Source organism: Pinus tabuliformis, chromosome 7 (genome assembly GCF_031772625.1).
Source record: "Pinus tabuliformis cultivar Carrire ecotype Pingquan chromosome 7, CPIR1, whole genome shotgun sequence".
NCBI lineage: Eukaryota > Viridiplantae > Streptophyta > Pinopsida > Pinales > Pinaceae > Pinus > Pinus tabuliformis.
The window spans coordinates 772,440,608-772,461,237 of record NC_142293.1 but is presented as its reverse complement, the minus strand read 5'-3'; the positions used below and the strand labels follow the sequence as shown (position 1 = coordinate 772,461,237).

General features: G+C 39.5%; 1 protein-coding gene across 1 annotated transcript; it reads left to right on the top strand.

The window, feature by feature from the left end:
* Positions 1 to 1,424: 1,424 nt before the first annotated feature.
* On the top strand, positions 1,425 to 2,186 carry LOC149249863 (putative U-box domain-containing protein 42). The gene has a single exon (XM_089453505.1). It carries the CDS (start codon positions 1,425 to 1,427, stop codon positions 2,184 to 2,186), a length of 762 nt encoding a protein of 253 aa, XP_089309631.1.
* Positions 2,187 to 20,630: the final 18,444 nt, after the last annotated feature.

The following is a 20,630-nucleotide window of genomic DNA, read 5'->3' as shown; positions in this document are numbered from 1 at the left end:
CTTCCTCAAGGGTTCAGAAGTCCTCATGCAGTCTTCCAACTCCTCCTCCATCATCTCTATACCTGCATCACAACCAAAATTCATTTTTTCATCCCATGCAACCAAAATGCAAAGTGCCTTGAAGCAAAAACACATAGAGCAGAATTTGTTTTTGCCATAACTTGAAAACCATGCATCCATTTGACAAACCGTTTTATGGGGAATTGTACAAGGTTGATGAAAACATGCCTGAGCAGTTTCATGCAATTCCGGTGCACGGTTTCCAAGAAATCAGCCTCCATCACCATCAGCCATTTTTGCATTTTCTCCATAACCGTGCATCCGTTTCAAAACCTGTTTCATGGGGATATGAATGTGAGTAATGGTAACCTACCCAAGCAGTTTCAGCCGATTCCAATGCACGGTTTCCGAGAAATCGAGCTCTGAAATCTTCAGCCATTTTCCATTTTTCTCAAAATCCGTGCATCCATTGATCACGATTTTGCTATGGGGAATGCATAATGATGATAGGAACATGCTCACCGAGTTTCAGATCAATCCGCTTCACCGTTTGGGAGAAATGGCGAAAACAAGTTCTGGTCCTGTGAAAATTCAATGGCAGCAGTTTGAGGGTGCAGATCTGAACATGGAAATGAACTCTTGTTGCATGCATCTGGCCAGAGGACACCTGCACAAGGAAACCAGCCATGAATCAGCAACCAAGCCATCATGCAACCATAAAATCAAATGCATGCAGCAATGACAGCCCACAACAGCTCACGACAGCCATTCAACTTTGAGGTATGTGACTGATCTCATTCTTCTATTGCATAGATTTAATTTGAAAACTGCATGAATTGATGGGATGGGGAATTAAGCCACGAATATAGCAAGGTTAAGTCAATTGCACTCATCAAGGCAAAAATCACGCAGCATGATCAGTCATTCACGTGAAAAAACACGGTTAGTGTCAGCTGCTTGAACTCCAGTGCAGCGGATCAAGAAGAAAACATATAGTTCATAAGTAGAACATGCAGTTCACGATAGCCTAACTGTCTGCATGGCCAACACATGTCTCTTCCACCTCACTCCAAAAATCACGCAGAAATCTGAGCGCAGCTGAAACTCATAGACTGCTGTTAACTTGCACTTGCATCATGTTTAACTCGATGTATACATCCTCTGCTTCCACAATCGACTTAACCTATCGTCCTCCACTGAGTTTCCTACCTGGTTCGAATTTCACTCGTGCATCGGGCTCACTCAAAGGCAGAATCACGTTCTACAGGAAACGGGTGGGGTCTTCTACAGGAAAGTGCAGCAGAGCAGAGAAGCCTGAGTTTCTCTTCATCAAGTTTGGAGCTTGAAGAAAGGTGAAAATAGTTGAGGTGGATCATGCTATTGATTTTATTGTTCGTTCACTTGCACATGATATTGCAGAGGGTATGAAAGCCGTGGAATTGCTTTTAGAGCTTGCAAAGGATATGGCTGTGTGTGAACAGATTGGCAAGGTACAAGGTTGTATCCTCCTCCTTGTAACAATGTCAAATAGTGACAATCCTAAAGCTGCTAAGGATGCAAACGAAGTTCTGGAGAATCTCCCATATAGTGAGCATAATGTAGTGCAAATGGCACAGGCAAACTATTTCAAGCCCTTGATACAGAACCTGAGAGAAGGGTCTGACACAATGAAGATTGTTATGGCAAGTAAGTTGTCAGAGATAGGTTTAACAGATCAAAACAACGCTGCATTGCTCAAAGAGGGAGTTGTATTTCCACTTCTTGAAATGATTTCAAATGTTAATTTGAAGTCAAAATTAGCAACCATTGGGGCACTTCAAAATCTTTCAAGTTTACCTGAGAATGCTTTACAAATGATCAAAGATGGGGTGGTCCGACCCATCTTGGACCTTCTATGCACACCACTGTCAACTATATTTGCTTTGAGAGAAAAAGCTACTAATACCTATGCAAACCTTGCTATGTCTATAGCATTGCCCCAAAGAAAAAATGACACAACAGCTGCATTATTGGGATCTGATGAGATCATATACCAGCTGTTATCTTTAATAAATTGGACACCACCTTCAATACATGGAAGCATTGTTCGAGCATTCCATGCCATTTGTTGTGTACCAGCGGCTGTTGAGGAAAGGACGAATTTAAGAGTGGGAGGAGCAATTCAAGTATTGCTTCCCTTTTTGTGAAGCTGCATACTCTGAAATGCGAGCTGATGCTGTGAAACTGTTGTTTATCTTGTCTCAAGATGGAGATAAAAGAAAATTAGCAGAACGTCTTGGAGAAAAATATATGAAATGTTTAGCAAAACTTATTTCAACATCTTCAAATGAAGAAGGGAAAGCTGCTGCAGTCGGAAAGTGTTGTCATGTTAGGAACAGAAAATTGAATCAAAGTTAACGAATGGAAAAACAGTGATTTTGCATGATGTGAATCTACCATGAAACAAACTGGAAAGTTCTGGTGTTGTTCTGGCTAGATTTGTTTATTTCAATACTTTCCAAGGGGTTCACAAGGCCTTTTGCAATAGCCAGATTATTCCATGTGAAAGAATTCTTAAAAGTGTGATTTGGTATGAAGTTTTTCTCTACTCCTGGATACAGCAGCTTGAAACAAAACTTGGGAATTCTCATTTTTGGCCTGTTTTGAAGCAATTTCATACTGAAGGGAAATGTTGATTCATAGCAGTGATATGTGAGCAAGTCATATTTTCTCTGCCCTTGATCTATCTTATGATCTGTTCTGCTTCTGTTATCAATTCTTAGTAGAGTTCAAATCCAAGATTAAGAATGCCATTCGATTCAGTTAAAGGCCTGGAAACACTCTTTCCCATCCAGATTTGGCATGCACTATCTATTCTCGGGCAGTTCATTGTACTTGTGTGCTTTCATAATACATTAGACTTGCCATTCATGTTGGGTTCGCCAGCTTTTAGGCAGCAATTCAAGGAGAAGGCACCCCCAGCCAAGCAAGCAAAATCAGAGAAAATTGGTTCTACAGGAAGTTAGCAGACTGTTTCTACAGGAAGACAGAGGACTGTTTCTACAGGAAGCCAGCGAACTGTTTCTACAGGAAGTTTGAAAAGAGGAAAGCCAAAGGAGAAATCAGCCGAGATGTTAGCCAAAGAAGCCACCAGGGCCATCAAAGATGAGGAGAGAGATTGGTTGCTCAGAGGATGAGCAACACTTTCAGTAGGGGGGTGATGATGAGCCCCAAAAATGGACAATTATTTGGGCTCATTCAACCTTCTAATTTGACTTAATCCACCATTCTCATTGGTTTATTGCATGTTTTTGATTATTTTTATGTTAATAGAGTGAATTTGGTTAGTCATTATGCCAACAAGTCTAATGGGTGCTTTGTGTAGCCTTGTTGGTCAACTTGGAGACAAAATTGAAGGTCTTAATGAGCACTTGGCAGCAAAATTCGTGGGAGAACAAGCTAGAGGATTTGTAGGAAGGTGTCCCCCTCATTTAGGGGCCCTTACCTCGAATTCTCCACCATCAGCTCGGAGTTCAAGGGCCACCGAATCAATCAGCTCAAGGGCAGCCAAGCAAGTCAAGTTGGACTGCTGTTAACTACAAGTCTTGGGCAGCCAAGTCCCTAAATTTTAGGAGGACTGTTGGGTCCTCAAATTGTATAAATAAGAGGGCTCAAGACCTCATTTCAGTTAGTCATTTTTGGGATTAGCTAGTTGGTAGTCATTTTGTAGCTAGTGGTTAGCCATTTAGTCATTTTGTTTTAGCCATTAGTTAGCTAGTTTGTAGTTCGATTTTTATGTAATAGATTAGCTTTGCTTTCAGCTCATTCTCAAGCTCTCCTTGTGGACAGTTTTGATGTAACTCTTCATTCTTGTTTAATAAAGATGAATCCAGCTTTGCACCAGCTCTAAATCTCTCTTGGGAGGCTGTAGCTCTTGGGGTTGGGCCCATCTCAAGCGCCCAGTACCTCCCTTGTTTATCTTTATGTGTTTTGCTGCATTCTGAGAATAAAATCTGCTATTTTGTTTTGTTATTTAGTTTGTCTTTTTGATGAGTAAAATAGCTTTTCATGTTCAGATTTACTTGATATGTTAATCACAGGGAATATATTCGGAAAAAGGCTACCAAGTACTTTGGATCTCACCTCCCCTTGGAATCATGAGTTGGGACCAATGTAACCTTACTGCCCACAAAAACACATTCTTTGCTTCACCATGCAATTAATAGTGTTGGATTTTTAGTGGTCAAACTTGATACCAGTTTTGATTGCATGCTTCAGTTTATGATTGCTTAGTTGTAGAGTCATTTCACGTATTTCATTTCGAATAAACTTCTATCCATTTCCTTTTGCTGTTAGGTCAGATTAGATTAAAGTAACTAGGTCATAGGTTTTATATGTGTGTGTTCGTTCAGTTTGGAAAACCACTTGCAGAGTACCTATCACCCTTCCTTACCTGCACATACCCCATCCAACCGCCTGTTTCATCCTTCACTCAGAACCCTTACCTTGCATTTACCTCATTCGCTTACTTTGCCATGATTCTCATCTTTTTGAGCAACATTACTCCAGTCTTCTTGGAACAAGTCCAGCCATCCACACCTTCTCCTCAACTCCATCCTCCAAGTCCTAGACCTCTTCACACCCCTATTTCACCCCCATACTCATTCCATCATCTTTTTCCCTCCATCCATGCTCCAAAATCCTCTTTTCAGAACATCCTGTAGAAATCTCTGAACATCCTGTAGAAACCCCTGCAGACATCCTGTAGAAGCCTGCACCCTCGGTTTCCGAGCACCTGAACGTTGTGGACTTCTGTGGACTGATGCTAGGGACCCTCTGGGACCTCTCCTAGCCCTCCTGACCTTTCCCAAGCTTTCTCTCCCTTCGCACCACCTCTGCACAGCCAAACCCTAATAAGAAACAAAACCATAATCACTCCAACCACTTAAGCAAAAATACAAAAACAATGTTCTTTTCAGTAGAAGGAGTTTAAATTCATGCATCTCATATCACTAGAAGTAATGGCATCATTCTTAGACACTTGCACTCCCACCATTGCATCATAGAGATTAAGCTAGTCAGATTAGGGTTTACTAGGGTTTCCATGTTTTGGTTGGCTTTCAGTTCATTTTTGCAAAGTAGATTAATTTCCTTTGAGATAGCCTTCATCCATCATTTAGAAAGCTTCTTCTGAGTGCATATAGAAGTTGGCTTGAGCCCTAGCAGACTTGTGCCAGCTGACCAAGTGACAGTTGCGACAAGAGCTAGTACTTGTGCATACAGCACCGTCGCTTCCAAGTTTGTACGAACTACCAGGTTGATAAAATTAGAGATAGGAAGCTCCAGGAGTTGTAGCATTATTGCTACAATACTGGAGCCCACCAATGGGCACCAAAATGTTGGGGTCATGGTGCTAGAGTTCCCATGTGAGGAAGGATCTAAAACTTTATAGATGGAAAATACAAAAGATGGATGGGTTGATCCACCTATAAAAATTTGGGGGTCCTTAAGGCGATACTGAAAATACAATGAAAGGAGGGATGCTACTTATATGTGAAGTTGCACAAGGAATGAGTCCAAAGGATACCCTATAAACATGAGTAGAGAGTGATTACTCATGATGAAACTCCACATGATTCAAAATTTACAAATATGTGGTGCCATACTAAGAGAGACAAATATGAAGAAATTCAATTTGAAAACAAGGGGACTTAACACCTCATGGAAAAAATGGCTTCTGGATAAAGTATCAAATAAAAAAAAAACTAAGGAATACCCATTTGAGGGCTCAGAAAGAGCTTTCCAATGGTACTTATAGTTCTTCAAATAAAGTTAGTATGAGCTCATAATGGCCAAGTGAAAATTGGTGTATTTGCCTATAAAAGGCCTTTTCCCTCCAATTCCAAGTCTTTTGTACATTGGTTTGTGGAGAGTTTGGAGGGGAGGAGAAGGCCCTAAATCTTGGTGAGCTCATTATAGAAAACCCAAACGATGGAATTTGGATCTATAAATTGCAAGTAGGTGGCCTTATTTATCTAACAATTGTTTAGAAAAGTTCCTTAATTCTTCTTGAAAATAATTTTCCTAATGAAGGATCAAATCAGGAAAGGATGAGCAAATGAACTACTAGAAGAGGTATAGAGTCATCCTTGTTGAACAAGTCAAGCAAGATGACTAGATGGTAAGTGTGGAATTTCATAGAGTAGAATATTTCAATTTATGGTATTTATCATCAACTATATGCAAGGTCTAGATTGCTCATCTAAGAGGCTGGTGGGAGATATTACCCAATGAATGAGAGGGTAATCAACATTACCTATAATTTTGGGGCCTAGGCCGAGAGTGGATAATAATCAAATAGACAATTTTCCAAAGGGGACATGATGCCCCCGAGCATGAGATAATTACCCCCAATAGATGATGATGGAGGGGATTGATTGGGTATCCGAAGGTGGAAATGATGACCCTTGTTGGATGTGTATGTAACATGCTAAGAATATTACCTAGGCAATGGTGATGCACATATGCACTAGGGGTACAATTTTGAAAACAATGTGTTGTTTTTTACATGAGACCATTTGTCAGAGGATGATTAAATAAGTGTCAGGTGTGCCCCCGAGTTTAAGAACGTTATGGACATGTCTAATGTAGCTAGAGTAGTGGACTTCAAACATTTTCTTGATGAAGATACCACATGATGGTATAAATAATGTGACTAGCATATTTTTATGTTTGGTGGTGTTTCTGTCTTATTTTTGTTGGTTATTGTTAGGGTCTAAACCTAACCCATTTATTAATGTAATAAGCCTAACCCATTTATTAATGTAATAAGCCCAAGAGGCCCTGTAAGAGTCATGATTAGTTATTTTATTAAATAAATCCCATGGGCATTATAAGTTTTTGACCCGCATTATAAAAAATGGACCACAATTAGTTATAACGGGCCATAGCTAATTATAAATAAATTGGTTAACCCGCATTACGAAAGGGACCGCGAGTAGTTAGGGTTTTGGGTCTCATAAAACTATATATTGTCGAAGATAATAAGGGAAGTCTTGTCTTGTGTTGTTGTAACTGAGCTCTGTTCTATTGGAGTTTTCCCCCTCGAAGAGGCAAGTGAATAATATTGTTGCAGATCTTAATTGAATTAGAACAGTTCCATTTCTGTCATTGCATTGTATTATTTTCTATGGTATCTTTGGCATATTTCGCACTCTGAAATTTTCTACAGGTTAAGCATACTACAAGTGGCATCGAAGGAATTTCTCAAGCCAATCTTACCACCAATTTTAGCAAACAAAAATTAGGCTAGAGATGTGTTCTGGCATTTTTATACTATAGAGATTTGTCATTATGCGCATCAACCTGTGGTTGGGGAAGAATACACGTAGGAATTATAAGAGGTGGTCACATTTTTTGGACACCCTTGTAACCCTTGTTGGTACCTCTTCAATTAATAGCACATCAGATAACACTTGTACACAGAGTGCACTTCTGTGTACCTCTGGTATATCATAAGACCCCCAAGGTAACCTTAAAACCAACCTTAGATAAGTTGTCAGTCGTCTTACTGCTACAATACACCAAGAACAACACTTGAGGAGATTACTTGCACATACCAAGGGTAGCCAGGTAGTACGGCTAAGGGCATGGTCAATCCTCTTTAGTTAGTGCTCTAAAATATTGGGCCGAGTATTATTCTTAACCCCTAATGTATATCATGATTTTTAGCACCTGACGCCCCTTTACTGTCATAGTTCTCTTGTTTCATGTTGATCGGCCATCACGTTTTGCAATGTCCATAGGTTGGGGCTTATGCTACAGTTGAATTCCTACACATTTTGCAGCATCCAAAAGTTGGGGCTTCTGTCACCGTAGGATTGATCTGTTGGGACCGCCAAATTCTTACACATTTTGTAATATCAAGATTTTGGGATTTTGATCACTGTAGTATTGATTAGTTGGGATTAATAGTCCTATTGAAGTAAAAAGAAGTCTAGTGCTCCAAAAATTCTTCTTGCAAGAGACGTAACCCACAGGATTTGGGACGACGAGCTAATCACAGTAATACCATCCACTAATAAGAATCCATTTTTCATGTGGTCCCAAATTTTTCCGAAGTGCTTTCAAGTGACCTACATCAACAGACTCCTTGTCTTGCACCCATTGCAGCCATACTAATTTTAAGTAAGCACAAATTTTGACCCAAGAAATTGTATGGTAACTAAGAGGGCTTAAGCTATGAAAAACATCCAGAAAAAAAGTGGAAGACCTCGAAGCAAGCTTCACCACCAAAATCGAAGAGGTAGTTGCAAAGGCTCTGGAACTCATACTACCATACATCAAGGCTAAAGTCTCCATGGGGGAGGGGGACCATGTCAATAGCCACGTAGAAGGAGAATCTAGCCAAAATCTATATGAGGGGTAGTGTCATTTCCATGTATCACCCCTGCTAGTGGCCCCACCCAAACCCTTAAGGTGCAAAAGTTGTCGCCAGTGGAAATGGACAAAAGGAGAAGATAATGGCTATATTTTTATTATGGTGACAAATATTCCTTAGGCCACAAAGCCAAGGAATTAAAGTTCTTTCATACTGACGCAACTGAAAAGAGCCCAGATGATGAGGCATAGCCCGTTGAAGTGTCTGGGGAGGACGCAGTGGAACCCCAAGATACTACAATAGATACTTCAGCAACACCTGATGAACCAATTATATCACTGCATGGATTAGCAAGTATTTCTTCTCCACAAACGCTTAAAACCAAACGCTTTATTAAGCATCGACCGATGGTGGTGTTGATTGAAAGTTGAAACATGCATAATTTTGTCAATAAATGGGTTTTTAAGGCCATGCATTGGTTTGTATGGGAAATATCCACTTTTTAGGTCTCTATAGTTGATGGGGGGACCATGAAATGTGAACGACAATGCAAGAACATAAAGCTCCATATGGGGGACTATCACCTTAAATCACACATGTTTTCCATTGAAATGGGAGTTTGTGACATCGTCCTTGAAGTTGAATGGCTTCGAACCCTTAGCTGCATTACCATGGACTTCCAAGAGCTATATATGAGCTTCAAACATAATGAACACACTCATATGCTTCATGATATCCAAGTAGGTTCTCTTAAAATCATCAACTCGCATAGAATGGAAAATCTTTTAAAAAAGAATTACATGGGGTAGTTACTTACTTCAATGTAATCTAGCCCATCGAATCAAGCCTTGCCAATTTTCATCTAGATCTTCAAAAGGTGTTGAGTCACCATCAATAGGTGTTTGAAAAACCCGAGCTACCCCCTGCTCAAGGTGAGCATGATCATAGCATCCCTTTGATTTCGAGTAGTCATCTACCCATTGTTCACATCTATAGGTATCCATTTGTACAAAGAATGAGATTGAAAATATTATTAAGGAGCTACTAGAAGCAAGTGTTATTCATCCCAGCACTAGCCCTTATTTTTCCCTAGTGGTCATGGTATTAAAGAAAGATGGGGAGTGGCACATGCGTCCTGACTTTAGGGACCTGAACAAGCTCACCATCAAGGATAATTTTCCCATTCCAATATTCAATGATCTCCTTGGTGAAATCCAAGGTGCTCAATTCTTTACCAAGTTGGATCTTCATTCGAGCTATCACCAAATCACAATGAAAGTACCAGACATTCCCAAGACAACTTTCAAAACCCATGAAAGTCACTACGAGTTTTTGGTTATGCCCCTTGGTCTTTGTAATGCTTCATCCACCTTTCAAAGTCTCATGAATCACCTTCTCAAGCCATATCTCAGAAAGTGTGTCCTGGTCTTTTTTGATAATATACTCATCTATGGAAAAACATGGGAAATAAATATTCAAAATGTTGAGCAGGTATTGCATTTTTTGAAGGATAATAAATTATTTGTCAAATTGTTCAAATATTCTTTTGGAACTGAATAGATGGAGTACTTGAGACACATTGTGGGCCACTAAGGAGTACGGGTGGATCCAAAAAATATTCAGGCCATGCCATATTGGCCACAACCTTAGACCTTGAAAAGTCTACATATATTTTTTGGCCTCACGGGATACTATCACAAATTTGTCAGAAATTATGAAAGCATTTCCAGACCCCTGAAGAATATTCTCAAGAAAAATTCATTCCTCTCGATAGAAACATCTCAATAGGCCTTCTTGTATCTCAAACAAGCCATGTATTTCACCCCAGTTTTGGCCCTCCCATATTTTACAAAACCCTTTGTGATCAAATTTGATGCCTCAGGGACTAGAATTGGAGTAGTAATGTAAGAAGGTTGAACAATAGCATTCAGTAGCCAAAAATTAACTGGAAATAATTTAGTTCAATATACTTATGAGAAAGAAATTATGGCCATCCTACATGCAATAGACACTTAGTGACCATACTTGCTTGTACAACATTTCTAGATCCATACTAACCATGATAGTCTAAATTATTTTTTTAAACAACATTTATCCTCTCTACAACAAAATAAATGGCTTACCAAACTGTTGGGCTATGACTATGAGATAGACTATAAGAAGGGTTGAGACAATGTTGTGGTTGATGCCTTGTCATGACAATTTGAGGAGGAGGACACCCTCTTATCCTTATCCTTCCCCATACTATCTTGGATTGAGGAGGCACAAAACAAATGGTTTTCACATCCATCTCTTTCCCAACTAATATAGAGGTTACAAATATATCCTAACCCCCCAACAGGTTACACTTAGAAGGAAGATATTCTTTGATATAAGTATCATGTGGTTGTCTCCCCCAAATCCACTCTCAAACCACACATCCTAGAAGAGTGTCACTCCTCACTCATCACATGACATTCAGGATTTCAGAAGACTTATTCTCAAGCACGTTGCTCCTTCTTTTTGGAAGGGATAAAATAGGACATTCTTACATTTGTAATTTAATGTGACATCTACCAATGAAACAAAGGGGAAATAATGAAGACATGGGGAACCCTTTCCACTACCTTCTTCTATATGGATGGATGTTCCATGGATTTCATTATGGGTCTCCCTAAATCAAGAAACAAATCAGTTATCATGATGGTAGTGGATCGACTCTCCAAATACACTCATTTTTGTGCCTTACTTCACTTATTCACTTCATATTTGGTGGCTCAAGTCTTCTTGGATCAAATTTTCAAATATGGCATGCCTACTTCTATTGTGTTTAAACGTGATTCCACTTTCACGATAATATTTTGGCAGGAGTTGTTCAAGATACATGGCACGCAACTCCAAATGAGTACACCATATCACCCCCAGAAGGATGGTCAAACCAAAGTGGTAAACAAATGTTTGGGGACCTACCTGCAGTGCTTTGCTTTGGACAGACAACATGAATGGGTGTAGTTCCTACCTTTAGCAGAATGGTGGTATAATACTAATTATCATGAAGAAACCATGATGACACTATATGAGGTGGTGTATGGCCAACTCCCATCTTCTCTAACTTCTTATCTTTTAGGATCTTTCAAAGTGCATGTAGTTGATAAGTTGCTTTGGAACCAAGACACCATTCTTGCTCTTCCCAAGGATCATCTCCATCAAGTGCAAAACCAAATGAAGCAATAGGCTGACCAACATCGCTCAGAAAGGTATTTTCAAGTGGGTGACCAAGTGTTTCTTCAACTCCAACCTTATAAGCAGATGTCTCTCAAAGAAAAGGGCTTCCAAAAATTAACTCCAAAATGTTATGGGCCTTATCAGGTGATTTAGCGTATTGACTCTGTTGCCTACAACTGGCCCTTCCGTCCACTTGAAAATCTCACCCCATCTTCCATGTCTCTTGCCTCAAGAAATTTGCAGGGAAAAATTGCCAGGTCTACATCATACTTCCTAAATTGGACAATGAAGGTTCGATTTGACTCCAACCGAACAAGTCCTAGATTCACAGGAATGACATATTCGTGGTTGCCCTATCAAGGAAGTCCTCATCTAGTGGAAGGATACCCTACTATAATATGCGACATGAGAACCAACAACTATTCTCTAGAAATTTCTGTAGCTCCAGCGTTAAGGACAGGGTTTCTTTTGTAGGGGGGGGGGGGGGGGGGCCATGTTAGGGTCCGACTCTAACCCCTTTATTAATGTAATAAGCCCAAGAGACCCCATAAGAGTCATGATTAGTTATTTTAATAAATAAATCATGTAAGCATTGTAAGTGGTTGACCCGCATTATAGAAAAGGGACCACAATTAGTTATAACAGGCCATATCTAATAAAGAAAGTGGTTAACCTGCGTTATGCAAGGGACCACGAGTAGTTAGGGTTTTAGGTCTCATGAAAATATATATTGTCGAATATAGTAAGGGAAGTCTTGTATTATGTTGTTGTAATTGAGATCTTATTTATTGGAGGTTTCCCCTTTGAAGAGGCAAGCAAATAATATTGCTATAAACACTAATTGAATATTTCCATTTATGTCATTGCATTGTGTTATTTTCTATGGTATCTCTAGCATATTTCACACCTTAATATTTTCTACAGGTTAAGCATACTAAAATTATCTTATTATGGATAAGAATGGATGAATAAAGTGGGAGAAAGGAAATGGTGGTGTTTCAATCTCACTTTGTATTGCATATGTGATTCAAAGGGACTAAATGTTTGGGTTCACAAAGAGGTGTCACCATACCAAAGAGTGGCTTGGGCTATAGTGAACAAATGCTCACCTAGATGAAACTAGGGTTCAACAACATAATTATCATAAGGATCGGATTGTTGAGGTAAGAAGTAGGAATGATTAAGTGGATCATCCCTAGGGTGATCTAGAGTGATATGAGACTCTAGAATTTTGTCAGAATACCAAAGAATAATGGTACTAGAGTCGGCACTACTAGATTGAATATGAGGGTTTGGTAGAATTCCTTCTTGTAAACCTGCAAAAATGTATGCCCCCTTACCCAAACATTGTTCAACAGTGCCATAGCTGCAATGTGGATGTGACTCAAATTTATAGGTTAGAAGCAAGGGAATTTTCAACCAATCTACTTAACCATGAATGAATTCTTTCAACTTCACAACATATTGGTCAGAGGGACTTGGTTATTAGAGTAAGGAATAGGAATGATGATGTATATCATTCCATGCATAATCTGGTTTGGTGACTGACTCCATAATGTCCTCATCATAGTGAAATATTTTAATGTGAGACTACAAAGGACCACATGATGCAGATGATCAAGAATGTTCAAAATCATCATCATGGGAGACATGGTTCCCATGCATGATGTCTATAGAGATAGACTTAGGTCTTGTGGATTAAATTTCCATTGATGTTGACACTAAAGCAACATTGAACATAAGAGGTATGTTCAATTGTACACAATCATATGCTCCCAAGGGGTCCAAAGATGTCGACCCATAGATGATGACAGGTAGAGGATATATAACGTATTCTCTTATGTATCCACATCATGGGGACCAATATTTATAATCGGTGGACTGGTTAACTGCCCTAGCATAGAAGAGGTGTCAAGGGTCGTAGGTAGGGGGTGGAAAATTCCTTACAAGAAGCTTCGATTTCATGAAGAACAATGAGTGTATTGAGAAAATGTGGAAGAAAAGGGAAATGGTGGGAGTAATTTCCATATGTTTCACACAAAGTGAAAGGGTAGTTTGAGTGTAAAGCCTTATTCCTATTAGATGACATAGGGATAGTGACTTTCACTTTAGAGACCATTCAGTCTCGCTAAATTTCAATATAAATTGATGAGACCTTTTGATTCAGAGAGTTGGGGATAGTTGTTGGTGGTGTGGCCTTGAATGTCACAGAAATCACAAGGAGGTGAAGCCTTTGGTGCATAATTTTGGGTGGTCATACCCAAATTTATCTTCTTACTTCCCCCCTTCTTTCTTTCCCCCTTTCTAGTTGTTGGCACAATAGGAGCATAATCGAGTTGAGGTTTCTATGGAGTTGAAGCAACGAAAGGGGCCATTGAGATAGTTTGGATAGGATTTAAATCCGTATAAGGTTTGAGGTGGTTCGGAGGGGTTGTTGAAGGAGGATATAAGTACCAAACCATAGTCCCCAACATAAGGTTAGAAAAATTAAACGTAGCCATTATGGGATTGTTAACTACTCCCAGTGGTGGGATTAAGAAAGGTATTTGACCAAACATATCGTAACTACGGGAAAACTCCCAATTACATGGGTTGAATTTGTGATACAAAGATGTTTGGAAGTTGGCTACTATAAGGAGGGACCATGCTACTAAAAATCTTAGGACCCACAAAGAATACACACCTTACAGGCGCTAGGTATAGTAACCACAAGCGATGGATTTTAATATGCCCCAAGAAAATAAGAGTCCGTGTAGACCCTAGGACTAATCTCAGTGAGGGAAGGCATTGTTTGGTTTCCAACCATTAAGGAAATGGTATTATCAAGGTGGAACTGAAGCTTCATATTATAGTATGTTGGATGGTCTATAGTGACAATCTTGTTGCAATATGACTTTCGAATCCATCGGATTCATAAATGTTTTAATCGATGTTTCAAAACCACCACTGTGGTTCATCATCAAGATGCAAAAAGATGTGAAAGGTTGATCACATATGAGGTTTAGATAAATAGGTAAGGGATGGAGTGAAAAAAAGAGTCGACAAGGAAACCCTAAAATAATCAAAGGTGAGGTAATCTTATTGTTATGGGGGAATCTCATGGTACGATAAACATATGAACATAACTCCTTCATGGCATACATAAAATTACATCATAGTAGGAGATTATTGTCTAAATGGGTGTCAATAATCTCCACATAGATCAAGAATTTCTTGTCATCCAACTTGATAGGGATTGTTATTGGGGAATCTCATGGTACGATAGACAGATGAACATAACTCCTTCATGGCATACATGAAATTACATCCTAGTAGGATATTATAGTCTAAAGGGGCATCAATAACCTCCACATAGATCAAGAATTTCTTGTCATCTAACTTTATAGGGAAATTATGATACGAGCCTTCGGGTTGCAAGGGGTGACCATCATACGCTCTAAGTGTGATCGTATATGGTAAGAGCTCTAGTGATCCAAACTTTTTCCAAACCTGGGTGGACATCACACATGTGGATTCCCCTTCATCAATGATACACTATTCGACGATAGTGTTCTTAATGGATATGGGGACTTGGTGTTATAGACATATTTGGGCAATGCAACCCCAATCTTATATGTCGATAAACCAAGGGCTCTTTAACCCCTAAAAGTGTTGTTTCATACCCTAAAGGATCATGGTCATATGATTACATCATTGCCAAAAAGTTCCACCTAAAAAACCACTCAGAACTGGCCAAAAATGGACCATACTGACTGCTCCACTATCAAGGTGCGATGCATACTAACTCCTGCACTAGCCAGGTATGATGCATACTGAAGCTGCCTTCTGTGGGGTGTGATAAGTGAGAATGGACAAATTTCAGAGACAATTTGCTAAGTGGATGCTCATGGAATCTTCCAGAAACTTCTCCTATGACACTTGCCTCTCTGAATTCGCCTAGGGATGAGTAAGATATCCAAGAAATCTCCAAGTGGAACCAAGAACAACAAGTGGAATGACACTAATCAAAAATCCAGAGATGACTCACACCCTTGCAGAAATCTATAAATGGATCCCTCATCTGAGAGATCTAAGGGCTGGAATTTGGTAATTTGCAAGGAAGTGCTAATAGTTTGTCTTTGAGAAAAGGCATTGTATTGTTGGGTGATCTTGCTTTTCATGAGGTGAAGAGGGCTTTGATGTTGGGAGGATGATGTTGGATCAGACAACTGGGTTGTAATTCTCCCTTCTACTATTAATAAAGTTCTTTGAGTTTTCCTCCATACAATCGTGTATTTATGAATGTTGTTATTTGTGAATGCCATTGTATGATCAATGTATTTCTGATTCTCCATTGTTTATGATATAATAGATCGAGATGCTTTGATGGTGTTTTGTCACTTAGTTTCTAGAGGTATTCATTGAGCAGGATAAGTGGGAGAAGAGGTGCAATCTCTATCAAGGGAGAGAAGAATCAAGCAAGGAGTCAAGAAGAAGATCCAGGTTGGTCCCTTTGCTCCTCTCTTATCTATCATACATAAAAGAAATCACAAATTGCTTTGATTGTTTGTTTCTAGGATAGCTACCAATCCTAGTGGGACTAGCAGATCAAAAAGACACTAGTTTTCCCAGAAACAAAATGGCGACTCTGCTGGGGATCGAATAGTTTGTTTTTCTGTTGTTGATTATTTGTTTTATAAACTATAGATGGACCTTGAAGTTAGCCAGATAGCCTTCGAACTGCTTTTGCTCTACAATTGCAAAGTAGATTAATGTTGCTTCAGTCAATCTTCGGTTTAGTTTATGATTTGAACATCTGACTTACAATCATTCTAGATGCCCTGTTGGTAGCTCAATAACTTCCAAGATCATACCCCTGTACTTTGTTCTTTACTGTCCCATAATAGCTCAGCTTAACTCACTGAATTCAGCTGCAAATTTGAGCCAAAATCCACCTCAGTTGCGCTTCCTAGCCCATCGCATTGTCTATCACTGGAAGTCAGTATGCATTTCACTTCCTGAGTGTAACAGGTGAGATGCATCCCTGTTTCTGTGAAGCATAGGTGCGATGACTGAGTAGTCCTATTTCTCTCCTTGAAATTTGGGTTTTTTTTCCTTGTTTTCAACTCTGTTCAATTGTTTTGTTGCTTATGAACAGTACCTCATTGTTGAAGCCTCCTTACTTTACATAGTTCAACCTCCATTGATTAGGATTAGCAAATTTTTTTATGTATTTGTCCATCATTTTCAATCCTTTGTCGAAAATTTGCTTAAATAGAACTGTCATTTTGGTGCAAAAAAGTCTCGTAACTGTCGTTTTGTATCAAAAAGTGAAGTGTCGTTGAGTCTTCCTTGCTTGGATAGTCGAATGAACTTTTTGTCATGTATTTGATTTGATTTGTTGATATTTTGAAGTGTCGAAAGCATTTTCTATTTGAAATTGAAAAGTGTCGTTTAAGTCTTCCTTTCTATTTTGAAGAGAAATTGTTGAAGTGTCGCTTTGAAGAAAATATTTCAGATCTATACTTAGTTTTCCTTTTTGGCATTCTTCACATTAAAGGAACGAAAAACAAATACATGCATTTGCATTTGCATTTAGACTGTGTGCAAAAAATGATTTAGGAAAAGTGCATTTAGTGTATGCTCTTTGCTCTTTGTTTGAAAGAATCGTAATCTTCTTTCCTTAGTAGCTAGGATTTTCATTGCTAAAAATAAACAACGATTGTTTATCATTTTAGATTGCATATTTAGGAATTTTACATCTACATCATGCGGTGAACCTCGAAAGACGAACTTCTAAGCAATATCAAATCTAAAATAAATTTCAATGAACTTAACAACGCTTTGGAACCTAACGCAACACATCTAGAGGTTTAGGCTAGAGACGTGTTCCGGCGTCGTAAAATCTAGTAACTATCATTTTCATCAAAGGTTGGGTGATTCCTCCTCTTTGATACAACAAGTGCTAGCACGGACTTATGCTCCCCGTACCGTCGAGTATATATTGGGAGACCACAATAGGCTTATATCCTTTATCCATAGGAAGCTATGTCTGTCGCCCTATCGATCGCAATGCACTGAACACAGCATTCGGGAAGATTGACTGCCGTACATAAGTCCTTGGTAATCTCTCTATAATTTATCACCAAGGTGTATTTTGCAGTTTTGCGATTGGTTTGGTAATCCCTCTATCTAGATCTCTAGAGTAGTCACTTTCGTTCCTTCTCGACTCTTAAAAATTGAAAAAGCAAAAGTTGTGTCAAAGCATCATTAAAATTTATTTAATTTCGGAATAGCATCCTTGTTCCTTCATTGGTCTTAGGTTGAGATAATGGATTCCACCAATCAAGGAATCCCTTTGGAGGGGATTCCTATTCCTTTCACATCTTGGGGAAATATTGGTGCACCTCATATGGCCTCTTTGTCCCTTCCAGGACTTACTATTGGCCTGCTAGTATGGCTATTTGCAACCTCTGTGGTTCAAATAACGTGATTCCTTAGCAATCGAATCAGCATCCAGTTGATGTTAAAATTGACCCCTCGCCTTCTTCTTTGTTTGTTTCTCCCTCCCCTTCTTCCTCTTCGCTTGGTGAAAGTAGTGATGCTAATAACCAAGTGAATAAGAAGAAGAAGAAAGGTAAGGAGAAGAAGAAAAAGCCAATTCAGCAAGGGGGCAACCAACCAACCATAGATTTGGATGCATCAGCTAGTGAAAATCCACACACTAAATCTCCTAAATACCCTTGTTTAATTTGCAAAGGAAACCATTTTCATAGAGATTCTCCGTGCATCCCTCGGATCTTGAGAGAATGGTCCCCCTGTTCGCACCAACCGGTGTCATCAACCTCTGCTGATCATGTTGATAATACACCATCAACTAGTGATATTGAAGTCCGCGGACAGGAAAGGAAAGTCAAAGTTCCATGTGCGTTATGTGAGGGGAACCATATACTTCCCCATTGTCCTTTTTTGGATGAGGCCAAAAGAGTCTTGCATAACCATCCTGCTTCACCGCAGCGACTTCCACCTGGATACAAGAAACTCTCCCCTAGTCCTTTACTAGTTGAAAATCTGACTGACATAACTCAATTGTTGTTCGAAACACCTATCGTTGAAAGTGAATCTTCTGAGTCCATACCGGACCAAAGTTAACAGGTCGAGATGGAAATCGACCCAATTATACCTTCAGTGATACCATTCCCAAAGAGAGTGAGAACGATACTGTTCAAATTCTTTTTGTTACTTGAGAGTTCGATGAACTTGAGGGAAATCTGACCGTTCCTCTTCAACAGGAAGAGAATCTTCCAGTTCCCGTGACTCAAGGGGTTAATTCAACCATTTATTCGGTACCCCTTCCAAGTAGTCTAATCACTTCCCTTGATTGGAATCGACTAGCAAGATATCGCCTTCCTTCTAATGTACCATTCTAGATCATAGTACAAGTTTACAAAATGATCATGTCTGGCACTATCATAGATGAAGGGGCTTCAGTGAGTATCCTTTCCTCAACTGCTTGGAAAGCGCTTGGTTCACCATCGCTTATGCCTGTTACACAAAATTTGTCAGGCTTTAACAAAGGAACCTCTCAACTGTTAGGGATCCTTCCCAAGTTGCCGATAACTTTGAGAAGGAAAACCGTTCACTTGAACGTGATGGTAGTCCAAGGACTGTTAGATTACAATCTACTCCTCAGATGTGACTATGTTTACAACATGGAAGCTATTGTTTCAACACTCTTTCGAGTGATGTGTTTCCCGCATGAAGGCAAAATTTCCAGCTTATTGACCAGCTTTCATTTCCCAATTCAAACACAGCTCCAAGTCAACCATCATCTCTAAATGGTCTTTTTGCATCAAGATTATCTCTTCAACCTTCATTCCATCCACCTAATTCCACGAGTAGTCTGGTGAATGTACCGAAGGTTAGGGGGCATGTACCCTGGTCTGCTCAGGCAGACGAACCCAGCTGAAAAGATAGGTTTCCCTATAGGTTATGTGATTGGAAGTGTCATCCCACACCATTCACCTTTTTCTATTTGATGGAAAAAGCCAAGGAAGTTTTTCATCGGCTCCACTGACAAAAAAACAATCTGGCTTAACCGCAGTGAATTCCATACGGTTACCTGGAGACTCTCCTTTTCTCGATGCCTAGGGGCATGCAAACCTTTTTATAAAAGCAAAAAACGACCAATTTCATTTTTTAGCTTTTTAGATTTTTAGTTTTCAACTTCTTAGGTTAGGTGATTGGTCTGATCCACCATTCACCTTCCCCTATGCTGTGGACAAAGCAAAGGAAGGGTTTTGCCTAAACAATTTGATGAAACCATCCTACCTAACCTCAACAGTTCCTTAGCTTTAATAGTTTTTTAGCTTTGTAGTTTGGTCATTGCTAGCCTACATAAAAAGGCAGCCGAGCATACTTTCCGCAAGGTTCGAGCTCATCACTAAAAAATGAACCCGCACTTATGAGAAATGTTTCCACAAGGTTCAAGCTCGTTAAAAAATGAACCTGCCAAATGAGCAATGTTTTCGCAAGGTTCAAGCTCGTTAAAAAAATAAACCTGCCTATGAGCAATGTTTCCGCAAGGTTCAAGCTCGTTAAAAAATAAACCCGCCTATGAGAAATGTTGTCGCATGGTTTAAGCTCATTAAAAAATAAACCTACCACCCTGAGCATACTTTCCGCAAGGTTCGAGCTCATTAAAAAATGAACCCGCCTCCTCTGAGCATACTTTCCGCAAGGTTCAAGCTCACTAAAAAATGAACCCGCACTCTCCTAAGCATACTTTCTGCAAGGTTCAAGCTCGATAAAAAATGAACCCGCACTCTCATGAGCAATGTTATCGTATGGTTAAAGCTCGTTAAAAAATAAACCTACCACTGAGCATATGTTCCCCCAGAGTTCAAGCTCGTTAAAAAATGAACCCACCTTCGGTAAATAACCCTTGTGATCGCAATTATATCAGCTTTTTAACCTTGGTTGTGTTCCTACCATCACCTCCATTCTTTTGGCCGATCATACACTTCCACTTGATTGTTTACCATTTTGAGGAATAGCTGTGACGAGTGGTCTTGTTAGCCACCCTCTT

What these genes read in the sequence shown, in the direction of transcription:
- LOC149249863 (XM_089453505.1), top strand. Translation starts at nt 1,425, where the DNA reads ATGAAAGCCGTGGAATTGCTTTTAGAGCTTGCAAAGGATATGGCTGTG.